Raw genomic sequence first — 25277 nt, 5'->3', positions numbered from 1 at the left:
TCTCCTCTCCCTGTGCTGTCTGGACATGGCCAGTTTTTGAATTGTAGTGCTGCCAACCTCAGCTCCCACCAGCTGTCACAGGATTTATCAGTTAACTCAGGGTACAGTCTTGATGGCCGCTCTGGGGTATATTCCTGACCCCTTCATAAAAAGTCTCTTTTGACCATAGAGAAAGCAAGCTAGACATTAACTGGATACTCAAAGGCAGAAGACAATCTCCAATGGCTGTTTTCACTCCCACTTTCTACCTTCCTATAGTAGAGGAATTGTATTTGAATATGTGTATAGAGGCTTTGCCCCAGAGGTCCCAGTTGCCCTCGATGGGCTGCAGCTGCGATGTCCTTAATTGGGCTGCAGCTGTAACCGATGAAGATGACTGGGATAAAAGGGGGTGGGTAAGCCAGTTGGGGAGAGCCTTGGAGGAGCCCTGGCCTGAGAGAGAACAGTGGGCAGAAGAAGGAGTCTGTGCAGCGAAGATCTGCAGCCATGAGAATACATCAGAGAGGTATGGACTTTGGAAATCTAATAACAACAATATGGGACTCTAGAAATAATAGAAGAACAACAAGGGGTGACCCCGACGTGATAGTTAGCAGAACCTAAGACAGCTGAGAGCTGTGGTGGCCAAGAGCTGCAACAGAACAGCCAAGAGCTGTGTTGTTTGCTAGCAGAAGATAAGACAGCCGAGAGCTGTGGTGGCCAAGAGCTGCGACGGAACATAGCCTTTGGGTCAGGGAGCTGTGAAAGAGTATGGCCTTTGAGCAAGGAGCTATGTGGGTTGTGCATGACCTGTGAGTCATGGGAGAATGTGGGTGTTGTGCATGACCTGTGAGTCATGAGAAATGTAAGTATTGTAATTTAACATCTGTATAACTGTTAACTTAAGTAAAAGCAAAGGGGGAAATATAGTAGAGGAAATGTATTTGAATATGCGTATAGAGGCTTTGCCCCAGAGGTCCCAGTTGCCCTCAATGGGCTGCAGCTGCGATGTCCTTAATTGGGCTGCAGCTGTAACTGATGAAGATGACTGGGATAAAAGGGGGCGGGTAAGCCAGCTGGGGAGAGCCTTGGAGGAGCCCTGGCCTGAGAGAGAACAGCGTGCAGAAGAAAGAGTCCGTGCAGCGAAGATCTGCAGCCATGAGAATACATCAGAGAGGTATGGACTTTGGAAATCTAATAACAACAATATGGGACTCTAGAAATAATAGAAGAACAACACCTTCCTGCTACCTCCTGAATGAACAACCTCCCCCAACAGACTGTTGCAACTCTTGGCTGTAGTTTGGCCACACAGCAAGCCCTGGAGAGGTGTAGTTTCCTTGTGTGTGAGCCAGGCTGCTTCGTGAAGGAAATGTCTCCTGCCCTGTGTCCCATTGCTTTGAAGAAAAAACAGTCACCTCCTGCAGTTTGACCACCATGCTCAGGAAAGCATACAAGAAGCATGTAAGAAGCATACAAGTTATTTTTAAGCCTTGACACAAAGGTGACCCATGATGGAGGTTACAAACTCTTCCTATTTTATTTTTAAGCTGCACTTAGGGAGCATGGTCAGAAAAAAAAGCTTCTCAATCAGACTGCCTTTGTACCAATTCTTGAACTATGTGGTAAAGTGACTTTAAATAAAAAAGGGATACTATACAGAGAAGTACTTTCTTCCCTTGTTTCTTTTCAAGATCTGCTTTCAGACTTTTCATCAATAAATGTAAGGATGAGGTACATACAAGAAAACCCATTTAAGGTTGTACATGAGATAGTCTAAACCGTCTCACCAATAAGCCAGAACATCACTTATTTATTCCTCAAAGGCTATCTAAGAGATGAAAGAGCCTGTTAGGATAGTGCTTCTCTCTGCTATGCCCACTACAGTCTGGTGAAGTCTTTCAAATGTCTTCCATCCAGTGTTTTGGTTAAAGCACTGCTGCTGCTAGCTGATCATCCTGGACCACTGCTGAAAGTCACTGCTGTCACAGCAAACAGAATGGAGGGTATGCCTCAGGCCACAACAGACACAGAGTTTGAAATCTTCCTTTGAATCCATCCACCTTCCTCAGCTGCTTGAGCTGAGACATTAGATTTTTATACTGAAGTGACTTGAGCACAAGTGATGCCATTTGAGTTTTGCCTTTTTAACTTTTATATGTTCTCTGTATTCTTCACATGTATATTTGTAACTCTGTCACCTATTGTATTAGTGACTAGTTTTCCCAGTACTTTTCCATGGCCTTTCCTTAAGCAAAAAGACAAAACAAATTCCAGAGCTCCAAGCCCCAGGAGGTACAAGGCCCTCTTGGTTCTTCCTGGGAACTAAGGCTGAGAACAACTCTTTGAGATACATTTCATAGACAGAGCACAGCACAGTGCTGAAGGGGGGGCTCCAGAGAAGAGGCTTGACCTGGGGGGAATTGCATCACCACTCCTAACTGGTGCTTTTTATCAATTATGCTAATTTCCTAAAACCTTCAAATGTGTACTCATCCCTGTAGGGGTGGGCTTTTGTGGACACCTTACCACAACTGCTCCTGAAGGCCTTCAAATAAAGATTCTCTTTTATATTACCTCCTTACTAAAATTATGTTGAGTTTCATTTCCAGGTTGAGCAAAAGGCAAAGCACGTAACTCCCTCAAGCCACCACTGCTGGAGCAGTAGAGGAACAGATCACTGCAAGGCTCTAGAATCTTGAAACGGACACAACTAGGTTTCATAGAGGACATTCACTGAAGATGAGAGATATCAAGATATCAAAATGCAACCTTTGGCAGCCAAACAGGACTGCTTAATACAGAACATTCAAAAACCCCCTAAAATCACACACAAACAACAACACTCACCCTATGGAATTTGACACTGGGGTATCACTAGTTCCTCTGCACAGGAAGGAAATTTCAAGCCTTTAGTTTACTGTCACCTTAGTTATTGGCAAATCATGCTAGATTTGAAACATCAGATTTCAGGCAACAACTTATAAGCAGTGCAAATTCTTCCAAGACAATTCTGTTTTGAAATAAACTCTGTTTCCACATCTCAATAGTCTCCTCATCAGGGCTGAAAGCCATTATAGGCCAGTTACAATATGGTGTTTAATATCTGCTAGTTATGTAGGTAAAAAATTCCACACAAGTGATCCCAAGCATTACAAGGACGCCTTCATTCAGATCCGGTCTAATTTAGTGCATCCTTTATGATACTCAGACATCTTTAGAAATCTAGGACAAGTTATATGCAACTGAAATAGTGAAATAAGGCAGGCATTTTGTAGAACTGCAACTTGAAGCTGAATAATGTGATGGACTGCATCTCGTGTATTTCTGAGAGATCCTGGGCCTAGGCTCTAAGAAGATAAGAGAAATTTTAAAGGCTGAAAACAGCCAATTGTTTAGAAAGGCAGTAATTGAGGTGAGATGTTTTTGCAACAAACCTGCAAATATTTTTCTGTTTTACAGTCTGCTTGGATGATGTAAGTGGAGACAAGACAAACATCCTTTCCAGACATTTGCAGCTAAAAACCAAAATGAACCCAAAAGAAGAAGCAGTGTATCAAAAATTCACCTGTACCTGCATTCAAGTCCTTTACTGGACTGAAGTAAAGGAACAGAAACATAGGATTTCATCTTCCAAGTAGTAAAGAGTGCACCAAACCACAAAGAAGTGATACTAAAGGCAAGGCTGTTTTTGCACTGGAGTGGCCCTGAAACTGAAGTTAGACATTTCTGAAATTTGTAATGCTGAAACACTTTTGGTTTTTGAACAGAATTAAATAGCTCAAAACCAGCAAGGGACTGCATGCTGTGAGATCTTAATAGTATGTCCTTTTTGGCTCATTGAGTTTGAATAGGAAGACATAAAATTCAGAAGTAAATGTACACATGTTACCAAAGGGAGCGTGCATAAAGTTTTCAATTGGTTTAGCAGTGATAGTACTAGGTTTTATGTCCTGTGCAATTTATTAACTGAGACTCTCACATTAAATGTGTACTGTTGTAGTAGCTGGCTTGTGACTAGGGAAAACACCAGGCAGCGCAGACTGCTCCTCTTTCTCACCACCATTTCTAGCACACAGCATAGGTCTTCACTGCTCCTTTGCAATTCTTTAAAACTTAAAGCTGTGTAACTGTTGCAACGGACCTGGATTTGCCAGAATGACTGGCACCCACAGAGTCTATTTTCCTTAATATCTGGGGTAGTATTTTTATGACATACTGGAAATGAATGAAAGGTAAATGGGAAAGATGTATTTAACTGTGAGCATCTTAGCAAGTAAAAGCTTTGGGGGTGGGTCTTTCACGTTGGAGACTGCCAACAAGTAAAATACCTAGCACTATGCCTCCAATCTTGTTTTAGTAATTTACACATCAATCGGAAAGACAGCTGTCTAGAAACAAACAGAGATCTGGGGCAGCAATACCAGAACAGGGCCATTAAATGTGATGCTTTAGATACTTGGTCAATACAAACAGTAAGTACAACATATAAATTACTTGAGTGCAGACATAGAAATTAACTTACTTTAAGCTGACCTATTTCTTTAAACTTGTAAACTTCAAATTCCCAGAGTTCTGTGTTTTTGCCAAGGATTTTCTGGCACTTTCTGCAAGAAAAATGAAAGAGATGAGAACAAAAGTAGGTACAGAAAGTAATACAAATGTGAACAGAAAATTCCTTTCTTCTGCCTATCATGACACTTGTTAAAGTGACTTATTTTGGCAACCACCACTATAAGTACAGTATGCCAGGCTCTCCTCCTTTCAAACCTTAAAATTTTGTTGCATCCAAGAGGATTAACTGCTTATTATGCATTCACCCATGACGGCCATATCAGCTTTCATGGAATCATGGCATGGTTTGGATTGGAAGGGAGCTTAAACATCATCTAGTGGAAATCCACGCACCATACACAGACATGCCACCGTCTTGGTCAGCTTTATGAGTCTTTAATCTCTTTAAATTAAATTAAATTAAATTAAATTTTAAAATAAAGTCTTTAAATCTCACCTGAGAAAAACTAACACTTAAAAAGATATACTTATGCTTACATGTACATGAAAACAAAAACCTTGGGTAATTTCTGATCCTTACTTTAGATTCCCATATTTGACATTTTTGTTTATACCTACACAAAATCAAATTATTTTCTGATGCTCTTATGTGCAATGACACACTAATAAACTGAGTTTATCAAAATCCAAAGAAAACCTTAGTTTTGAAAATCTAGTGTGACATTGAAAAATCACGGCTTTCTTTCAAAAATATATGCCTCAATTCCAGTTAAAATTTACAGCAACTTTTAGGTAATTACAAGCAAAAAAATATATGGCACTGCAATACACCTCTATGTTTTGAAACGTCAGAAATTCCAGAACACACAGAAAATCAACATCCGCAAATACTTCAGAATCAAAAATTTGGTTTTGCTTTTCCCTACATAGATACACTTCAGCCAGAAAAGAAGATCTTTAATACTAGGTTACCGAGCAGCCAGGTCGTACTCTCCTTTCTCCATCAGGTGATTTATATAGGCTAAGCCAATATCCTAGAGTGAATGAAAACAGAGAATTAGCTATAAAAGTTTGGAAGTGAACTACCTGACTACTGTACAGAACTACTGTAACAGTAGTGCATACAACTGGAAATTCAAGGCTCTAAGTGCATCCCTTGATTCTCCTTTACAAGTAGGGCCCACAGAACAGTCAATACAAAATACTTGCATAGACTGCTCACAGTTTCAACTAAAGGTGCTCTTTTAAATAATTCTCATAACCTCACTGATGCTGAGAAGACTACCATCTCTAATTATTAACGATTGTTTGAAACACATAGCTGATCTTGCTGTGCTTGAATTAATTCAAAAAGAAAACCACCAGTCATTGTATAAGACATACTCTTTGCCAAAACAATTTGCAGAGGAGAGCAAAAAGTTGGTTGAGAATATAAATCCTAATGCTGCTCAATAAAGTGCAGGAATTACTGAGAACTTAACAAGATTATTAGTTATTACATACCAAATTTTCTTTCTCAAAGTTCATCACACAGGTCAGTTGTAAAATGTTTCTGATATGCATTTAATATATATTAAAATTTTGGCATGAGCCTCCTAATGTAATCTCAACACTCATATCCATTTTGACATAACCCAGTGTACTCATTGCATAACTTAAGAATCACATCACTAAAAAAAGCACATTGTTTCTAGAAAAAAAAAAAAGAGGAGAAAAGAAAAAAACCAAGCTGTACAATGAAAAAAAAGTTCTTGTTTCTTAAAAAAATTAAACATTTGCATCTTCTGAGGCATGGCATTTCTTTGATCCATATCAAGGAAAGAATTGACCATAGCAGAATATGAATAGGGATATGCAACAACTTCAACTGGTCAATCTGCTACAAAGTTAGAAAAAAATGCACATACACAAGATTTTAGGATTTCATTATGCTATAGGAACCACCTTCATATTTTCAACTTCACCATTCTCAAGAAAGAGACAGACAGAAATTGTCATTCTCCTGTGGACCAGCTTCTCAGTGAACAGCGAAGACGGTTAAGGAAAGAGATGTAGATCTGGTTGTTTTATGATCTCTGTGCTCTGCTCAAGAGGTGCAGAGAAGCAGTGATAATTACTTCCATCTAAAAAATCCCCAAGGCTACCAGACTTGTCAGGCATTCTGAATGTGGTGTCACTAGGCAGTGAGAGCATGAGTTGTTTAAAATCAGTGTACCACTAATCCTTCACTTAGGGCTTGATGTCAACATTTTGTTTCCTCAACACATTCTGTTGGCTTTTGCTTTAAAGACCAAAATCTCAAAAACTGCTTGTATTTCATTGTATTTAATCATTTATTGCAGATCAAATTTCTGCAAAGCAAAAGAAAAGCTGTGGGATTTCTTTTTTTAGTTTGGTGTTTGCCTGTTTGGCTTTCTTTTTTTCCTCCTAATGCATTGCCAGGATCCCCTTTAACTCTACATCTTTTGCAAGGGCGACAGAGTAGTTTTGTTAAACGCAAACTCTGTGATAGGTAATGGCATGCCATTTAAATCTTGATTCAACTTCTGGACTACACAAGAGTAAAACTTTTAAAGACATACTGATATATATTACTGATAACACCAGTAATCTGGCCAAAAAATTAAGCACATCTTGAACACTTTGTACAGATTTCAATTTAAAGCAGCATCAGTATTAGTGAATTTAAACAAAAGCAAACAAATAAAAGATAAAATTAGTGACACTTTTGTGTCTATTACACCATTTCCCCTTTTGTTTTAAACATTGATACCCTTTGTTGTTCTGTGAAAGGGACTATAAACATAGGAAATAACTGTGTGTGAGAAAAGGAGCATCTCTTAAACTTTTTACAAAATCCTGTCACATTTACGAGGTATAAGTTAAGGAGAAATTTGTCACTCCTGCCTGCAGTCTCTAATAGTGAAATACTGTTACTTCAAACAACAGTAAATTTAATACAAAAGTAAAAGCAAACAAAAATCCCCATCAGCAATCAGAGAAATGGAATTCTCTTCCTTTCAATGCCAATAGCACCTTCATATAATGCAGATTCTTTCATGTTTCATGAACTAATGCTCCTGTTCTGCAGCTGAAACAAAAAAATTGGATGCCAGTTGGAGTATGCCTAACAGTTATTTCCTGGTGTTATAAAAAACAGGGAATATACTTGTTGCATCTTATGGCATTCTAAAATAAAGAAGATATTATATTTTGAATATAAGTTTTGAGACTTACCAAAATCTTGTGCTTTTTTATGGTTTTTTGACTGATCTCAGCTGCCATCAAAGCCTCCTATATTCAAAAAGGAGAAAACAGAGATACCAGTCACATTCACAAACTTTCAATACAGAAAGCTCTAGAACTGTATAAATCAACTCTTTTTCAGAATAGGGTGTTGGAAGCACTAGAATTTTTAATGCCATGGTTGGATGAGCAGCTTTGAATTCATACTCAAACAAAAGCAGTCAAGCAAAGAGCAAACTACTTTTGTTTCCATCTGGGTTCACTCCACATTATTATAATAAGATCAAATCACAACAAAACACACAATGCAATCACATTTGATCATTTTCAAAAGAGACCACTTCACTACCAAAACCTGTGAAAAAAATCAACAGGAAAAGGGGTGAATGGGGAAAGCTACCTGCCAGTTCCCCAGCCCAAATGTCTTCTTCAGTCAGAATAATTTATATTTAAGTGTCATTTGCTGTACTCCTACTCCTATTTTTTTCGAACATATAGAAAAAAATCTGGCACACAAATAAAAATGAAACCTTTAAGATATATCATAACAGGCCTGTCTAACTTGAATGGCTTTCATAAAGGCACATACACAGCTGTCACTTGCAAATTACTGGAGTCTTCAGGGACCAAATGCTGTGATTTACATATATTGCAAAACTACACTCATCATACAAGTTTGCTATTCCAATGCAAAAGCATCCACAAGGATGAAACAAATCTGCATGAGAAATATCATGATTATATTAGCAAAAGCAATACATGCTGAATGGCTTTTCCACATTTTTTTTCTTCTAATGGGCACACAACAAACATAAATTAGAATTTGCAAGTTAACTTTATGCATCATAACAAATGTTCTAAGTCAATAAATACAGGATATTAGAATTCAGACCACTGTGTGTGTGTTCATATGGTTTGAAAGAACTTATTGTTTTAGGTGTTTAGATATGCATACTCAAACATCAGAATTTACGCAACCAAATGATGAGCTGTTTTTTTTCCGTGAGAGCTGTATACCCTTGTCTTTTAATATTGGATGAGCTTTATTGTGAGTAACACTACTTTCAGCAAGTGCAGGTACAGTTTAAGACCATAATATTTTACTTTCAAAAGCACAGCTCATTAGTTAACTCTTCTGCTATTCTAAAGCCAAAACCTGTGACTGTGGTCACAAGGGTTTTCAGGATGAAGAAGAGACGAGAATGTTGACTCTATGATCAGAAGGCTTGATTTATTATTTTATGATATATGTTACATTAGATTATACTAAAAAGCAATAGAAAGGAAAAGGTTTCTTCAGATGTTAGCTAAGCTAAGCTAAGAATAGAAAAGAATGAATAACAAGGATCTGTGTCTCAGAGCAAGAGCTAGCTCTGCCATGAGTGGTCAAGAAATCTAAACACCCACAGGAGACCAATACGGGTCTACTTGTTGCATTCCACAGCAGCAGATAACCATTGTTTACTTTGGTTCTTGAAACTGCAGCTTCTCACAAGGAAAAATCCTAAGAAAAGATTTTTCATGAAAGATGTCTGTGACAAAAACCCAGCTTTAATAATTTTCAGTGTCAGCTAATACATTTCATAACTGATGATGATAGCAGTATTTTCGGCATCTAATTCAACCACCTCACTTGAGTGAAATTTTGATTAGTTGTTTCAGTAGTGAGACTAACTCTGTAAGAGATGGAGTAATGAATAGTTAAGTCCCATCCTTTACAAGCATTTACTCAATGGCTGTAGGAACAGAAATGTCCAATCCAAATGACCTAGCAAATTCCATCATCCTACTCCAATTTCCAAACAAGGAAAGTCTGAAGGAAAGAATGATGTAAAAATTACTTCGTATTTCTTCTTTTCAAGAAGCCAGTCAATGTGATCATCTTGGTCCCGCTCTTTGGCCACAACCACATCTCTTGGGCTGATGATATAAAAAAGCGATTCACCTTCCGAATACTCTGCAAATGCATACACAGTTTTAATATTTTTACTATATTTTCTTTAAGTAAAGTTCTGCTTTTTAGCATACCCTTGAGAGGAATTTACAAAGAGGAAGACAGCAAGGCTACTTCTGCAGGACACACTAGTTTGGATGCTGTATTCTCCAATAAATTAAAACTGGTTTAAATGGCTAAATATATTTTAAAAAACCACTAAAACTTATTGCAAATTCTGATTCATCCACTATGTGCAAACTTTATGATGGTTTAGAACCCATTATTATACTCTTAGAGGACTATTACACTACACAGCCTGCAATAAACTTATCCTTCCCATCAAGGTCAAGGCCATCAAAAGCATAAATGATAGATGCCATAACCCCTGGGGACACAGTACATCATTACAGCAATGCATTTACAATGCTGCAAGTTAAGGCTATATGTATAATGCATTTTCTTACACCATAAGCCTTAATTTTTGAGTAAGCTGAAAGAAAAAGTACTAAAAGGTCAAATCAAATGCAAAAGATGACTGTTCTAAATAGTTATCATTTGGACAGAGCCATGAAGAAACATGAATACTTTGTAGGTACAGAAAACCACTCACTGTCCAGATCAGTTTCTATAAACACATCCAAATACAATCCTGAAGTGATAAGCAATTCACAAATGATACTTGTCTTAAAACATACATAACATTTAGACTTTTCAGGTAAACAAGAATATTCGTAAAGCATAAAAGTACAGCTGTGGACATCAATGTTCTGCATTGGAAGATGTATAAAAAACCCCCAATTCTACTCATAGCAGCATTGATGTTTTTGAGGTCAGGAGGAGATATAGTATATTTCTAGTGGCTTAAGGGCATAGATGTACACAAAGAGGTTTGCCAAGCCTATGATGTGAAGCATGCTGGCAGAGGAGATACTTAAAATTCAGATTAATGGATTTTAAAAGCCAGAAGAAACGCTTCTCCATAAGACAGGCCACATAATCTTCACCAAGGAATTCTGCATCAGCTTTGCCATGCATTTTTCTGAGCTACAACATATAGATCAGAAAACTACCCCATCTTTAAAAGACAGCATATATTGTGCCAGGGCTTAATGTCCCTTCCTGTTACATAATGAAACCTGTCTTGTAGATGGAGCTCGCCAAAATCCAGTTCCTATTAATTCCATTTTACCATTTGAGGTCTGTAATACAACTGGCAGCTTTGTCAGTACAGAGAAGCTAAATATCAGTGGGCCCCCTTTAAGTTGACCCATGTACATCTTACTGTTGAAACGATACTTATTCAATCTTTCCCTCTAGAGCAGCTTTTCCAGACATTGTGCCACTCATTTTATTATTCCTGAAGCCCTTTGTGCAAAAAGAGCTCCTATGGATCATATGTTGAATAAATCTCCTTCAAAGATACTGCCTTCGACAATACTGGACATTACATGAGGTATATACTTCTGCCTTCTCCAGTATGTCTGACCTAATAGATGGCATTAAAATCATGATGTTTAAATACACACATTTATTTTCTTTCATATGACTGGTTCTTGTGGATTTCCACTCTACACTTCAGTGTCATAAGTGTTACAGCTGTTCAAGGAGATGACAAAAAAATGACATAAAAATAAAAAAGGAGGCTAAGTACACCCAAATCTTTTTTTAAGCAGGTCTGAAAACAAAACAAAACAATATTGAGAATACCTACCTAAATGATAATCACGACATTCATTTTCCTGAAATCCTCGTACTGTTAGTGCATCAGAAGAGATCTCTTCACAGGACTCAGGCAGGGGTTGTACAATATCAAGTCTAGGCCTTGCACAACACTCCACTTCCTAGAAAAATGACACCTTAGTCATTTCCTACATGATTTAGCTTAGCAATACCAACTGGTGGTCATCTAGAAACAAGGCTGAAATTGAACAGCTGCAAACATTCACAGACGTGCAGTACTTTGCACTGGCTACTCAGCTGCAAATGATATAAGTTGCGAAGTTGTGCTCCACAGAGTAATTGCATCTGGAACTCAGAGGAAAGTTACTCCAAGTTACCCAAGTTACTCTTTGATTGCTTTCCTTGAAAGAGATCAGTCTGGAGGAGGAGGTATAGATAGACATAGGTCCAATCCTACCCCGAGTTTTCTCACTACTTCTCTGCTCATGGACACAGAAGTTTTCTGGGCTATCACAGATGACTATTAACTGCTTCATTCAACAAGCAACAGAACAATTTAGAGCACATAACCAGCTGGGCTCATGCCCTGAAGGACAGAGCTCTATGAGCCTGGTATTCTGGTATTAATTTTTTTTTTTTTAAGCTGGTATTTGATTTGAGGCAGCCAGCAGCAGCAGGGAAAAATTAATCTGAGAATAATACAAAAACTTTGCTGTTCTGATGAACTTAGAGTAAAATGAACTTTCAAGTGCAAGGTAGGAGGTTATGGTAAGATGACATAATGGATTTTCACCCCCTGTTCAAGTGAAACTGCTGTCTTCAACTAGCTGCATTTTTAATTAAGTCAAGGTCCAAGACAATCCTATATTTTCTACTTCAGGCTGTGAATTATAGCAAAATATAGAATAAAAGACCAAGAACATATAGAAAGTGGGTATTAACAGCTCTAACTTACTCATTTGGAAGTAGCACCACTTGGGTCTTATCTCAATTTAACTGTTTCAGGAAAAAAATACCCAAACCAAAAAAACTTTCAAAGCAAGTTCAATTGTGATCTAATTTGTAATAAGTAACAAGCTGTCATTTGCAAGCTGTGAAATCAAGTGTAGGAAGACAAGTGTTCCTTGCAACTAAAGGACACTTTTGTACTGAGTAGCAATTCTGCTGCAAGCTCAGGCAGTTTGGGCTCCACACTAACAAGACAAGTGAACCAAGACACTAACAAAGGAGTTCCCATCACAACAGGACACAGATGCACCATCAGGGACAATTGTACTTCTGTTCCTCCTACAGCTACACAGAGAACAGAGAAGTTAGTGAAGTCCAGCATTTGGAGTTTGTTTAAAGGGCTAATTAAAAGCAAATACAGGAGAAAAACTTTTTTCTATGTTCAATTACCATTATATCACCTGAAATTCCCTTTTCATCTTTCTTTCCTAACGCAATTAAAATTACTTTAACCTTCAGCAGCCACTACCTTGTTTACACTAGCTCCTTTCCTGTACTACTTTTTCATTAACAGTGGTGTCCCAATTTCCTTGCTCCCTAGCATTTCAACCACCTCTTCCTCCCCCTCCTTATCCCATTTGTCTGCTTTCTTGTCCTTCACCGACTCTTCCATACTGTGCTGTCTCTTTTGGGAAACATTGCTGTGACATTATTTTTCTCCTTAATATAAATAAAGAAATAATAATCTGACATCCTGAAGTAGAACTAGAAGCTAACCCCACTGATTTCAGAAGGCTTGTGCATTTGTTTGAACCTACAGCATTTCATTGCCTAGCAACTTGTGCACCCAGTTTCTTAAGGTTACTATGGTGATGGTTGTCTAACGCAGACATGCTTATCAAAGAGATGATCAAGAGCATCTGCCATTCTCACACTGCAGCTTCAAGGATTTCCTCCACTGCCTTGCCTTTTATTTGGCAATACGAAATCAGTGTCGGAGAAAGACATGCCACTTGTCCATGCACAGTCAAAATGGCTGACAAGAATTCTAAATTCTACCTCTCCACACATGGATCTGGGTGTACACAACTAAAGATCTTAGAAGAACAGGAGACAAAGATGCCACTCACTCACAATCATTCATTCCACTCCACAGTCACTCATATGCTTGAGTTGATCAACTTCCCTACTCTCATTTCTTTTGAGATACAGTGTCAGCAAGTTCCTCTTACGGCCAAACAAGATTCTTTATTTCTTCTGGTGCAGAAACATCAGGAAGAGAGAAAAGGAGAGAAAAAGGAGTGGCGGGGGGGAACAAAGGAAGGAAAAAAAGAGCAAGAAGGACTACCTAGAGACCTTCTCTGCATTCTGCAAGAAAAAAAGGAACTAAACATGATTTCTGAGAGGTAAGCACATTAGTCTTCAACATCACCTCCACTGACCTTGTTTTATGGATCAGAGACTTTTCACTGTTCACTACCAGCAGACTACAATTTTTTCCTCAGATAATCATATTTGTATGACAAGTTTAAGGCCCAACTCACAGGCCAAATTAATGTTGTGAAGAAACAGATAAAAAAAACTACCGTTTTTTCGGAGATCTCCTTTACATATGAAAGTATAACAAGCTGGTCACAGAGAGGTGCAAGTCCACTGACGTAGAATTCGGTGTCAAATTGGAAAACTGAAATACAGGAAAGAAAAACAGACTCAAAACCATTAAAGTGTATGAACTACTACCTAAGAAAAACTCGCTGATTTTCAGAGACAATCAACAGCATACAGCACCACTTTAGAGAACTGAAGACTCAACACATGTAACAAACCCAGAGATTTCCCAGTTGGATCAGATGAAGATCTACATTGAACAGATTAAATTACATTAAAGTTTGCAAAAGGAAATGTTTGTGCTCCAGGTTGTTAGAGATGAAACATCTGAAATGAAGGTGCAGTCTGATTTTCAGTAATCACATTGAAAAAGGAAGCAAAACAAAAATCGAACTCAATAAAATAAGCAGTAAGTAGTACAACTTTATTGGTTTGCATATCCACAGCATGTTCAGGTGGCCAAAAGAGAATTGCACCTGCTACATTTATTAGTATACAGGAAAACACAAAGATCGTTATTTATTTATCATCACTTTAAACATCACAGAATAACTTACAGATACAATCATTACAAAGAAAACAACAGTTCATAGTACCTTTTCTTGTTCATAAAACTGAAAACATAATTTTCTGAAATTGGTCTTGAAATCGAGATAGTTACATGAGATTATTTCAAGAAAGATAAAGAGAGTGCTGAACTGTATTTACAAAAAGACTTAATAAATGAGACCTCTGCCACAAACAGCTCTTTGTTTTTATTCTGCTGGATTTATGATGCACCACTTTTTGTGAACTCCTCTCTCATGGGGACAAAAACAAGAATCATCCAAGTGCTTATATTAGCAAGCCTTGTAACTATAAGCTTTAAAAAAAACCATCAGATACTTCATTAATTTCTCCCAAAACATGGTTTTAGGGGAATCTAAGCATAAGTAATAATATATATATATATATATATATATATATATATATATATATAATTTTACTAAAATTTTCTAGCAAGGCAAACAGAAAATACAGCATAATGACATTAGAAATAAAGCTGATTTTCTTTAGCTAAGATAATAAGAAGGAACAGGAGAAATAATTGTCCTCCCACAAAAGGAGAAAAAATACAGTGAAACAGAGTATATATTTAACACCTGTCTCTCTAGGAATAACCAAGCACTGTTTTTCTTTTAATGACTGCTGACACTTTGGCATCACTGAAGGACCACACTATAGCACAAGCGTAGGGCACTCAATCCATTCACAGAGAAGAGGTTCACATGTGTAACCATGTACATAATTATCTTGTTCTAGCCTACAAGACTGATGAGATTACTTTGCCTATGTCACATGTTGCTCTCAGTGATGATTTAAAACAAATCAGTTCAAAACCAACTACATACCTTATTCTTAGTTTAAAATTTAGTATTTAGCATTTTAAAAGAATATGGAAGGCAGGAGGAAAAACATGGAAAAGAAAAAACAAAGTGAAATCCAGAATACTATCAAAGGAACTTTAAATTCAGCTTTATAGAAGGGCTAGGAGAACGGTCTCAAAGGCATGTAAAATACTGTGGTTTGTATTTGAAGAGGAAAACAGCAAGGTGAATTATAATTATTATAGACACAGCTTTAAATCCATGTGTATTTCTTTGTCTTATACTAGAATTTAGGTCCCTTTTGCCAGTGAAAATGCTTGTAATGCCCAATGTAATGGTGCATTTAAGATCAAAAGAAGTACCGATATGTGAAACATAAATAAACAAACAAATAAAAATCACCACTTCGAGTTTTGTTTTTGAACAGAATATAGTTTCCTTGGTTTCACTATCAGCTTTCTCTTAGCTCATCTTTCTCAAGAGGCGTTGTTGAAACACAATGCTCTAGCTCTGCAGCTACAGCCTTGAACAAAGAATAACTGGCATAGACAGTGCTTCTTGACCTGATAAAAACCTTTGATGCTGCTAATCAAAAAAGTCTTACTGAAAAAAGAAGATGGAAGTAACAGCTGCACAGAACAATAATAGGTTAAATTGACTTACTCTCTGGACACTGTTTTGTGATCAAGGAGGAAAAGAAATCCAACATAAAGGCAATGCAGAAATGCTGTTAATTTGAAAAGGATCCAAAATAATTAAAACAAATGTAGTATTGAAGTAAATAGAAATGACTGAGGTATGGCCATGCATCATACATGTTTATGCCTGTCATAAGAGAAGACAGAAGACAGGCTGACAGTGGATCTACTCCATGTTCAGCATCTATGTACAGATGTCAAATAAATTACCTGAAGTAAAATGAAGAAACCTGTAAATCTTTTTTGCTGCTCATTAAATGAAATGTATGAAATACACTAAAATACAGAAATGAAACTATATATGCTACAATATTTACCTAAACTCCCACTTTCTCTGGGACTTAAAAGATCCATGCGGATGCAACACTGAAACTAAAAGGAGCCAATATTGTTTAGTCAAACCTCTAAAAGCAGGCCCTGCTTTACCACAGCAGATTTTGAAGAGTAAAACTTTGGTTATAGTCAGAGCATTTTACCTCTGATTCCACCTAAAAGCACTGGTGGTGGAGATACCATCTTGAGAACTCTTAAGGGTATGGTGCATTGTGACCTATAACAATGAATACAAATTTTGCAGATGTTTTTAGTGAGCTAGGTAATTTATGCAAACCAAAACAGAATACAAAATGACATGATTTGATTAGCTATTATCTTGTGCATGGAGTTGCACTTGACGTAAAATATAACCTTTTTTCCCAACAGGATGTGAGTTCAGTTCCAACTAGAGGACAAGAAAAGGCCCCGCAAAAATATCACTTAAGCTACAAAGCTGATTTTCTGAAAAACTCTTTTGTTCCATTGAACCAAGAACATTTTGTTAACCAATAGGAAAAATATTCAGTCGTGAAGAATTTTGGGGCTTAGAAATTCTGAGGTTTGATGACAAAGAAGTCAAAATCTTGAAGAATTTTGACTCATTTTATGAAGCAACTTATAAATTATAAGTTTGGCTTGTGGCAAAACAGATGAACAAAAGTCTAAGTAGAATCAACTATATAACTAGGTTTGGATTTTTTCTTCTTTTTTTTGGCTTCTCAGAGTATAGCAGACTTGCTTAAATGAAATGTTTGCATAAATCACCTTATGAAGTAAATTTCCTGATCATCACATTCATCAATTAAGCCTTATGTTCTGTCTACATAAAGAGAAATATGTTGGCACATTAGATCCCATTAATCTTGCTTTACAAACAAGAAAATAAATATTCCCATGTATTCAGATTGAAATGTGCAATCTCAATGCATGATGCTAACTTGCCATGCAGGTGTGAAGCTACTCCCTTGTAAAACATACAGGTGTGTTGTTACAAGCATAGCCTTGAAACATGTAATTTTTAAACCAGAAAACTGCTTTGTGGGAAATTTGGTTGAATGCAAAGGGAGACAAGTACTCAAGAGACATTGCTGCCTGGCTTGTACCTGCAATTAAGCTGAGATTCCTCAGACAGAATCTGGACAAAAGTAAATTGAATAGAAATTCTCTAATCAACTTGAAGTCTTTTACATACTTCTGGTGTTAATCTCTATTTTCTGCTATCATTAACAACCTGAGTAACTGAGGCAGAGATAAAGTACTTCTCCATAATGGTATATAAAATCCTGGGAAGGCCAAGGAAGACTAGATTTCCTATTTTCCTTTGAAAAGGTATTATATTAACTGGGAAGTCTAATTAGTTATTTAGCAATGAGCCTTCTCTTGGGTTATAGTTGAGGAAGGGTTCCCTGTTCAGAGCAGAAGCTGCGCAACATTACAGCTTTTGTACACGCTTCAGGAGTGAGCACAGAGGTCAAGCACTCTTTAAGAAGGATCACAATGGCATTTAGTCTACGTTAAGCCTGTAATTCAATACCAATACCTTCTAATCAATACACTACTTCACAGCAGTTGCTGACAGAGCTAAACTGATAGGATCTGCTCAGCTAACATATGTTTAAACCTAAATAGAAACACTCACTTGGAGTTTATCTTTGACACTGAATGAAGACTCTCAGAGGTAATGAACTGTAGCAAAAACAATAGCAAGATTACTGAAGAAAAGCACCACTAATATACTGAAAGATGTAAATTGAATTAGCAATGCCACATCAATCTCAGTGCATGAGACCTGTAAAATTCATCTATTTTCTCTCACAGATAATCACAGCATTATCTTCTTTAAGATAAAACATGCAGAACAGTTCAAAGGTGTAACTTTCACACATTGTGGGGTTTGGCATCACAGCAGATAGTGAAATTATTTCCCGCCTTAGAGTAAGTATAGCTAATTCTTGAGATAGAAACAGAAGATGAGGAGGTACTTTGTTAAACAGGATCCTATGCACCTAAATTGCAATGCAAGAAATAGTTTCCTTATTCACTGGGCTGCAAAGTACTGAAGGAACATTTATTATCTACTAATGCCATCACAGTTTTCTATGATACCACTATGGAACTCAGGGGCCCTCAGAATGGTTTTAAAACAGCATAAACCTGAAACTGTTGACATGTGACAGGACACTGTTTTATCATAGACTCCATATGTATTACCCTGATGACCAAAGAAGCAACTATGAAGTTTCCTGTTTTCCACTTCTGGTTTTCTTTCCAGGTGAAAAATTGTAAAAGCAGAGAGAAAAAAAAATTAAAAAAAACCACACCACTAAACATGACAAAAGTAATACTGTGTTAAGGGTTTCGCTTTTTGTAAGTCTGTTGACAAGATCTTATGAGTCAAAATATCTGAAGGATACTCAATTCTCCTTGCATTGAAGGATTATATTCTTGTCTTGTATGAATTCTTTACTTTATGCAAGCATATAAATTTATACATTCACTTTGGATATTAGTGGTCTTGCAAAAAAAACTACACTGTTTGCAGGTCTGATATAAGATCAGATTTTCTGGCTATACCTTTGAAAAGTAATGATGAAGTAAAATTGAAATAGATGTTATGGCATGACATACTGCAGTCAAGAAGACTTTCAATGTCACTCTATGAAAGACTAATAATTTATACTGAGACTTGAACAAACAATGTCTCTCTCTTTTCCGTCCCAATCCTCCCAGGTTCTAGAGTGATGTGGATGGCATTTAGCAAAGCAATTTCAGTGCTTTGACTTGAAACCAGAAAATAAAATCTCAAGCACATCATTAACAGGTTAAGTGAGATAAAATACCAGTCCTCTAAACTACAGAGAAAACTGCAGGCCAGAAATTTTAAGATGAAAAAGTTACTTCCACATAAATCTTTATCCTTCATGTCTGCACCTAAATAGCCCAATGACAACTTTTTATGCTTTTTAATCAAGTTCCAATAGACAGTCACCTAAAACTAGCACCATATAAGCACATTACAGATGAAATAGAAGTTATCTCTGTTCACTTGTCAGTATGTGACCAAACCCATTTAGTTATTTTCTAAAAGCTACTTACAGATACAGAAAGTATTATATACAAGATCTGAGGCTAAAACTCATGAGCAAACTTTTCCTTGATAAAATTATTGTGAATATCCTTGAATTCTACAGTTAAATAGTCTGTTTGCACTATGTAATCCTAAACATCAAATAGCTTTCAGGTCTCAGTTAATTCTCAGGCACACCACCAATCTCTCAGTATTCAGACTCCCTGCAGAGCTTAACAAGTCTCCTAGATGATTTTCAGAAGCTATTTTAGAACAGTCCCTTCCTGAAATCAGAAAACAGAGCATACGCACACATATGCCATACACCATTCCAAACTGACATGATTCAGGATCTTGCTTGAACACCCTATTTACAATCTCATGTTACTACAGTCAAGGGAGCATCAAGGCCTCCAAACTGTTGCCCACTCTGGTCTGCAGAGTCAGAGGGCCTGCTTATCTTCAGAAGACCAGCACTATCTGTTCCTAGATACATCTTTTCCCCAGCAGACACTTCTGGGGACAGTTGTGTCTTTTTGTTTACATCCCCACTTCCCTTCCAAATTTTCTTTGAATTCCACTCTGTCAAGAACTTTTCCAATAATCAGTAATAATAAAAATTTATTTACATCAGATTAGCTAGAAAAATAAGAAAGTAAATGAAAATATGAAATTCAGAAGCCAAGAAAGGAAACATAAATAAATTAAAATCAATTTCCTAGCACTACACCAGAGATTTTTATGGGGGAAAAAAGAGAAAAATGTTATGAATAGTGTAGTCAAACAACATATAATCAAATAAAGTAGTATCTATTTTCTCTTTACTGCTACACTGACCATCAATCATTTAGGCAAGATGAAAATTCAAGTTCTCTAAAGGAATCGGTATGAAGGAAAGTTAAGGTATCCAGTGTTCACACAAGTATCTTTGGTATTACATGGTCACAGAACTTAAGGTTCTCTAGAAAAAAACCCTCACACCTAGGCAAGAGGGCATTATGACAACCCCAGGAACTAAAAATGAGGAGATATTTATGTTACAACTACATCTTGCCTCCAAAGTGTAACAGTTTTGTTCTGGATAGCATGTAGAAGACTTTTAAAGCTTTTTGAAAAGGAGTGAATTCATACAACCATACCTATTTCCACGTAGCGGTTTGGTAGGTCACGCATTTCACTGGCATGCCGTTCTTTTACTGAGCAAATCTAGGAAACAAGAGATTTGAATTGTTACAATAAGGAAGCTGTAATTCCTAAAATGACACTAACTTTGCCTCAATAATAAAAGCAATCTCTGGGAATTCTCCAATATGGATTTCTTTATTTTGAAAAACACAAGTTGTGAAACAGTAATGATGCATCAGTAAAGAAAACCACACAGAAAAGCAGTGGCTGTAGTTCACAGCCTTATAAATATGCTGGGAGAGAAGAGGACCACATAGGACCACATAAAAGAAATGTGAAAATACATGCCCACTGTGGTTTCTTCACAGAGGCATTTATTTATGAGTTTGGTTTTGGTGTCTTCTCACACTTTGTGTCTCATTACCTTTCAAGGTACCTGATTCCTATTCACTAAGTTTGCTATTGTTCCTCCCAGTTACAAGAGGGGAGTATGTATATACAAAGAAATATATGCAAATAACCAAATGTTGTGAAGCAGGCAATAGACGGGGGAAGACAGATGCCAAACTTAGGACAAACCTCCTCATTTATAAAACTCTAAGCTTAACGCTCCCAAAGCTTTTAATATGTCACCTACCTCACTCCACCCTCCCTTTCCATCTATTCCTATCAGGCACTTTTAATTTCCCACTGTGCAGTGATGCAGCAGTCTGTTATTAGAAAACAGCTAACAGGCTTGTAACAAACTCATGTCATATGCTGGTCTGAGCAAATGATAATCAGTTTGCACCACACAAGTTTGAAATGCCAGTCTCCTGTTGAAAGATAACAAAACCCTAAGCAGCCTGTCCTTCCACCCACCCTTTTTTCTCCCCCATGGTTGACCAAAATCATGTGCCTGTTTAAGCAGCTGCAACCTCCTCAGCCCCCAAACCAATGCCCTCACAAAAATACCTCACGGTAAGTTGTTCTTCCTTAATGCTAGTCCAAAGAAATGAATTCAACAGTACACTTAAAGCTTTCCAAAGACAACATCTCTCTAAGGAGTGAAACGTCCCTGAGGATTACATTCACTGCATGCTCTCACACTGAGATCTGTCTCACCGCTGGGTGCCTATCATTCCTCCTCCTCATGACGGTCAGTCCAATGACATTTCTGAGGCAGCAAGAGTTCTGAACACTGGTCAAACCAAATTCTATTTTTTTCGATTGTCTTTACTTTTCAGAAACAATCCTCTGTTTGTCTGTTATAACAGCAAGCATTTATTACAAAGACAGGTAATTGCACCTTTACTGAATTTCCCCAGCCAATAATCAGCGTTAAATTATCCTTCCAGCAAAGGCTGCAGGGATACATATCTGGGCGAAGGCTTATGTCATCTCGAGGCACATTGGTAATTCTTTGCTTGGAGATCATGTCAAGTATCTTCACGCCCTGAAAGTTTAAAACCAAGAGAACTTTATTCAGTATGACAAACTCCTACTCACCATTTTGTACGCTAAGGCAGTCAGAGCAGTTTACGGCATAAATTTCAGAGCAGGGCTAAGTGTGCCACCAGAAAAAACTGTTGATACAAAACCCCATCTAACCCAGGAAGTGACAAAAGGAGTAAAGGGATCAGAGTAATTTAGATGTTTTAAATTCACATGTCAAATAAAAAGACATAATAAGTGAATGAGTGACAGACTAGCAATTCTAGTCATGAACCAATTTGGTTTATTAGGCTGGTGCTACTCCTGGAGAAATAAAAAGAATCCCAGCTTTTTCACAATAGTCCCTGCAGAGACACAGAAATTTCCACCTTGGAAAAAGAAAAGCAACAGCTCATTAAGATAAACTAATTCAGTCTCAAGATATGCATTTCAACTCTTATTAAAACAGGAAAGTGAGCATATTTCAACAATGCTTGTTTTTTTAATTTTTTTTACTTTTTGTGATGTTTTTACTCCCTCCTCAGGAAATCTCTTACACTAATAGAACAAGAAGTTAAAACCCAGGAAGATTAAAGTCATTCAAGAGACAGAGGAAAAAAAGAACCAATAATTAGATTTTTCTGCATCACTTAGACAAGGTAAGCTATAACCTTTCCAACAGCAAAATGGAGGTGAATTTCATATTAAGTAATGACTTGTTCTTGATAATTTAAAACGTAAGCCTCTAAAATAAAATCTTTTAGTAGGTCTTAGAGAGTGAGTCTTCAAATCACAGAAAAGGGGGATGGAAAAGACCTTGAAAGGTCAGCAACCATGATGCCCTGCCATGTAAGGATTTTCCTAGTGGCAAAACTGATTTAAAAGATTCCCTGCCTATTTTTGTCCCCCCCATTGTGAGTTTCTATGTCCTCAGCTGTACAAATACACAGATACAACTGGTTAAAAGTCATGGGGGGTCATGGTCTAAGCCAGGTTTTGCCTCTTTTTTTAACCACAAGGTAAGTGGTATGAGGGTGGGTGTAGGGATTTTTTTTCAGTGATCTTTGTCACTGAATAACTGTGAGCATGGAACACACTTCCACTAGCATCTCATCAGCTAGCAGACATCAAGGTTTCAAAAAAAAATAAATAAACAAACATAAACAAACTACAACTTACCAAAACATCTGCAATGTACAGAACCCAGATCTCTAAGTAACATAAACAATATTATCCTTTGTGTTTTCTGAGCTCATCTGATAAACTTTTTAATCTTGCTTCAATTGCATTTTAATAAAGTTACTTTTTATAAATCTTACTACTTTGTCTCCAAGGATAATTTTTAGTAACCCATACCATACCTTCTGTTTTTCTACATGGCAGCAAATCTCATATGGGATAGACCAGCTCCTGTTTGAAGTAGCTTTCAAACTAACAGTGTAGGATCTTCTTTGGTTATAAGTGTAGAGAGACAGTTGTTTAATATAATAAGTTTTACATAAGAATAAGCTATTTAGAGTTATAATATCGTGTGATATAGTATGTTGCTTGCTTAGATTTACTTGCTTAGCATAAGTAGCTGGATTTTTTTGAAGTCTTGGGTGGTAAGCTCTGAACTTACATCTGTTGTTTTTGGCTGCTAATTAATTATTAATTAATTTTCTTTATAGTAGCTGGTACAGTGTTGAGTTATGGATTTACTGTAAGAATTATGTTGGTGGCTCACTGATATTTTAGTTGTTGCTATGTAATTTCCCATGCTCTGCCTGCAAGCAGGTGCACAAGAAGTGAGCAAGGAATCAAAAGGGCTCCTGTTGGCTCTTTGGAGCTGCCCACTGAAAAAGGACTCCAGTCCTTGAAGTAAAGTGTGGGATGGTGTGTATGTGACTCCTTGAATGGTGTGAGAATGCCTGAGCAGAGGCTTCTCCTCTAACAGGTATGCCATTTGCATCATGAATTGAAAGGCCTTCCAGAGTCAACTTCCCATCATGAATGAGCTAAAACCTGTCCAAATGGGAGTCCAGCAGCCAAATGCCTCTAAGGATTTATCCCTTAGATGTCTCAGTTTGTAAAACTTGCACTATTAGCCATGGAGGAAGGAGAAGAGGGAAGGAAAAGCAGAAAACATGGGTTACCTATGCATCGGAAAAGCAGAATTAGACCTTACCTAAATATGAAAACTAGGTAGCCATGCACAGTAAGAAGCAAGGCTATAAACATTTTCTCTGGCTTGGGAAAAAAGAAATGTAACACAAAACCTTGCTAGAGAATGGAGTTAAAAAAATTAAAGGGGAAGAGAAAGGGCAATAACCAAATCTATTAATCTTTTGGAGGGCAAATGTCATTTCATTTTTCTTTGAAATATAGGCCCTGATCATGGCTTTTTGTCTCTGACAGATGGCTCTCAATGTTTTATTAGTACTCTGTGTTCTGTTGTGGCACACCATCTCTAGGGATAGCTCTTGTCCTAGCCATTCCAGCAGATACCTAGAATATGTATTTTAATTATATGGATCTGAAAAGAACAAAACCTTCAAATAACCTAATGTTATGTTAGTCAAGCCCTCAGTGAAGTTTCCATTCTAACAGAGTTATTAAGGGGAAGCAAATAGACAAAGGTCCACCTTTAACAATTTCATATCAAACTGGTTTTGAAATATAAAAAAGAACAATGGTTTAAAATATTTTAATAAATGCCTCCGTTTAGGATGGAAAAACAATAGAAAAAAAAAAGCTAGTGTTTCAGAAGTACTTACAACAAATTTTAAAAAAATACTTTGGAATTTAGACATGATACACATTAAAAACCTATCCCTCACTGCTGAGCTGCAAAACATAGAGCTTGACCCATCAATTAAATATACAGTGATAGGCGAAATATAACACTCTGAATGAATGCAATGGTTTACTTTAAAATTACACTTAGAACAAAAGGGGCCTATTTTTTCTAAGTCTAACTTTCTTCTAGTGGCCTAACAAAATGAGAAATTATTACTGTATTTTTTTTATAATCTGCAATATTGAAAGTGCATATGACAATGTCATTTCAGTACAAATGACAAAATCCAGACAGTTTATTTTTTTTGGGTGGGTGGAAGAGAGTGGAGATGTTCTATTATTTATATAGAGAAGAATTACATAGGCATTCCTTCCTCAGTTTGCTTCAATAAATTGCACTAATCAAAATTCTAATTAATAACAGTGTACATTAGTGACCATCACAGTGGTATGTAGAGCTACTTTCCTAATTTCTTCAGAAGTGGCAATCATATTGGAGAACCCTGACTAATGAGCAGAAAACAACAGATGAAATTTCCAGAAAGAAATAACACATAAACCACTATCCTTCAATGTCTTTTATACCCAATTCTACAAATTCA

The 25277-nt window shown here is 37.0% G+C and overlaps 1 protein-coding gene across 2 annotated transcripts in view; it reads right to left on the bottom strand.

The window, feature by feature from the left end:
• VPS41 (VPS41 subunit of HOPS complex) overlaps positions 1 to 25277 on the bottom strand; it is a 114783-nt gene that overhangs the window by 26982 nt on the left and 62524 nt on the right. For both annotated transcript variants that reach the window (XM_071429816.1, XM_071429818.1), the window contains 8 exons: positions 21773 to 21919; positions 20499 to 20565; positions 13891 to 13988; positions 11388 to 11517; positions 9582 to 9697; positions 7732 to 7788; positions 5467 to 5528; positions 4505 to 4586 (listed from right to left, as the gene is read on the bottom strand). In XM_071429816.1, coding sequence (XP_071285917.1) covers positions 4505 to 4586; positions 5467 to 5528; positions 7732 to 7788; positions 9582 to 9697; positions 11388 to 11517; positions 13891 to 13988; positions 20499 to 20565; positions 21773 to 21919 — 759 coding nt within the window. The remainder of the gene's footprint in view (positions 1 to 4504; positions 4587 to 5466; positions 5529 to 7731; positions 7789 to 9581; positions 9698 to 11387; positions 11518 to 13890; positions 13989 to 20498; positions 20566 to 21772; positions 21920 to 25277) is intronic.

The sequence above is a fragment of the Agelaius tricolor genome, unplaced genomic scaffold, assembly GCF_023055355.1.
Source record: "Agelaius tricolor isolate 1412-34295 unplaced genomic scaffold, bAgeTri1.0.p SCAF_6, whole genome shotgun sequence".
Taxonomy (NCBI): domain Eukaryota; kingdom Metazoa; phylum Chordata; class Aves; order Passeriformes; family Icteridae; genus Agelaius; species Agelaius tricolor.
This window is presented reverse-complemented; position numbering and strand designations above follow the sequence as displayed.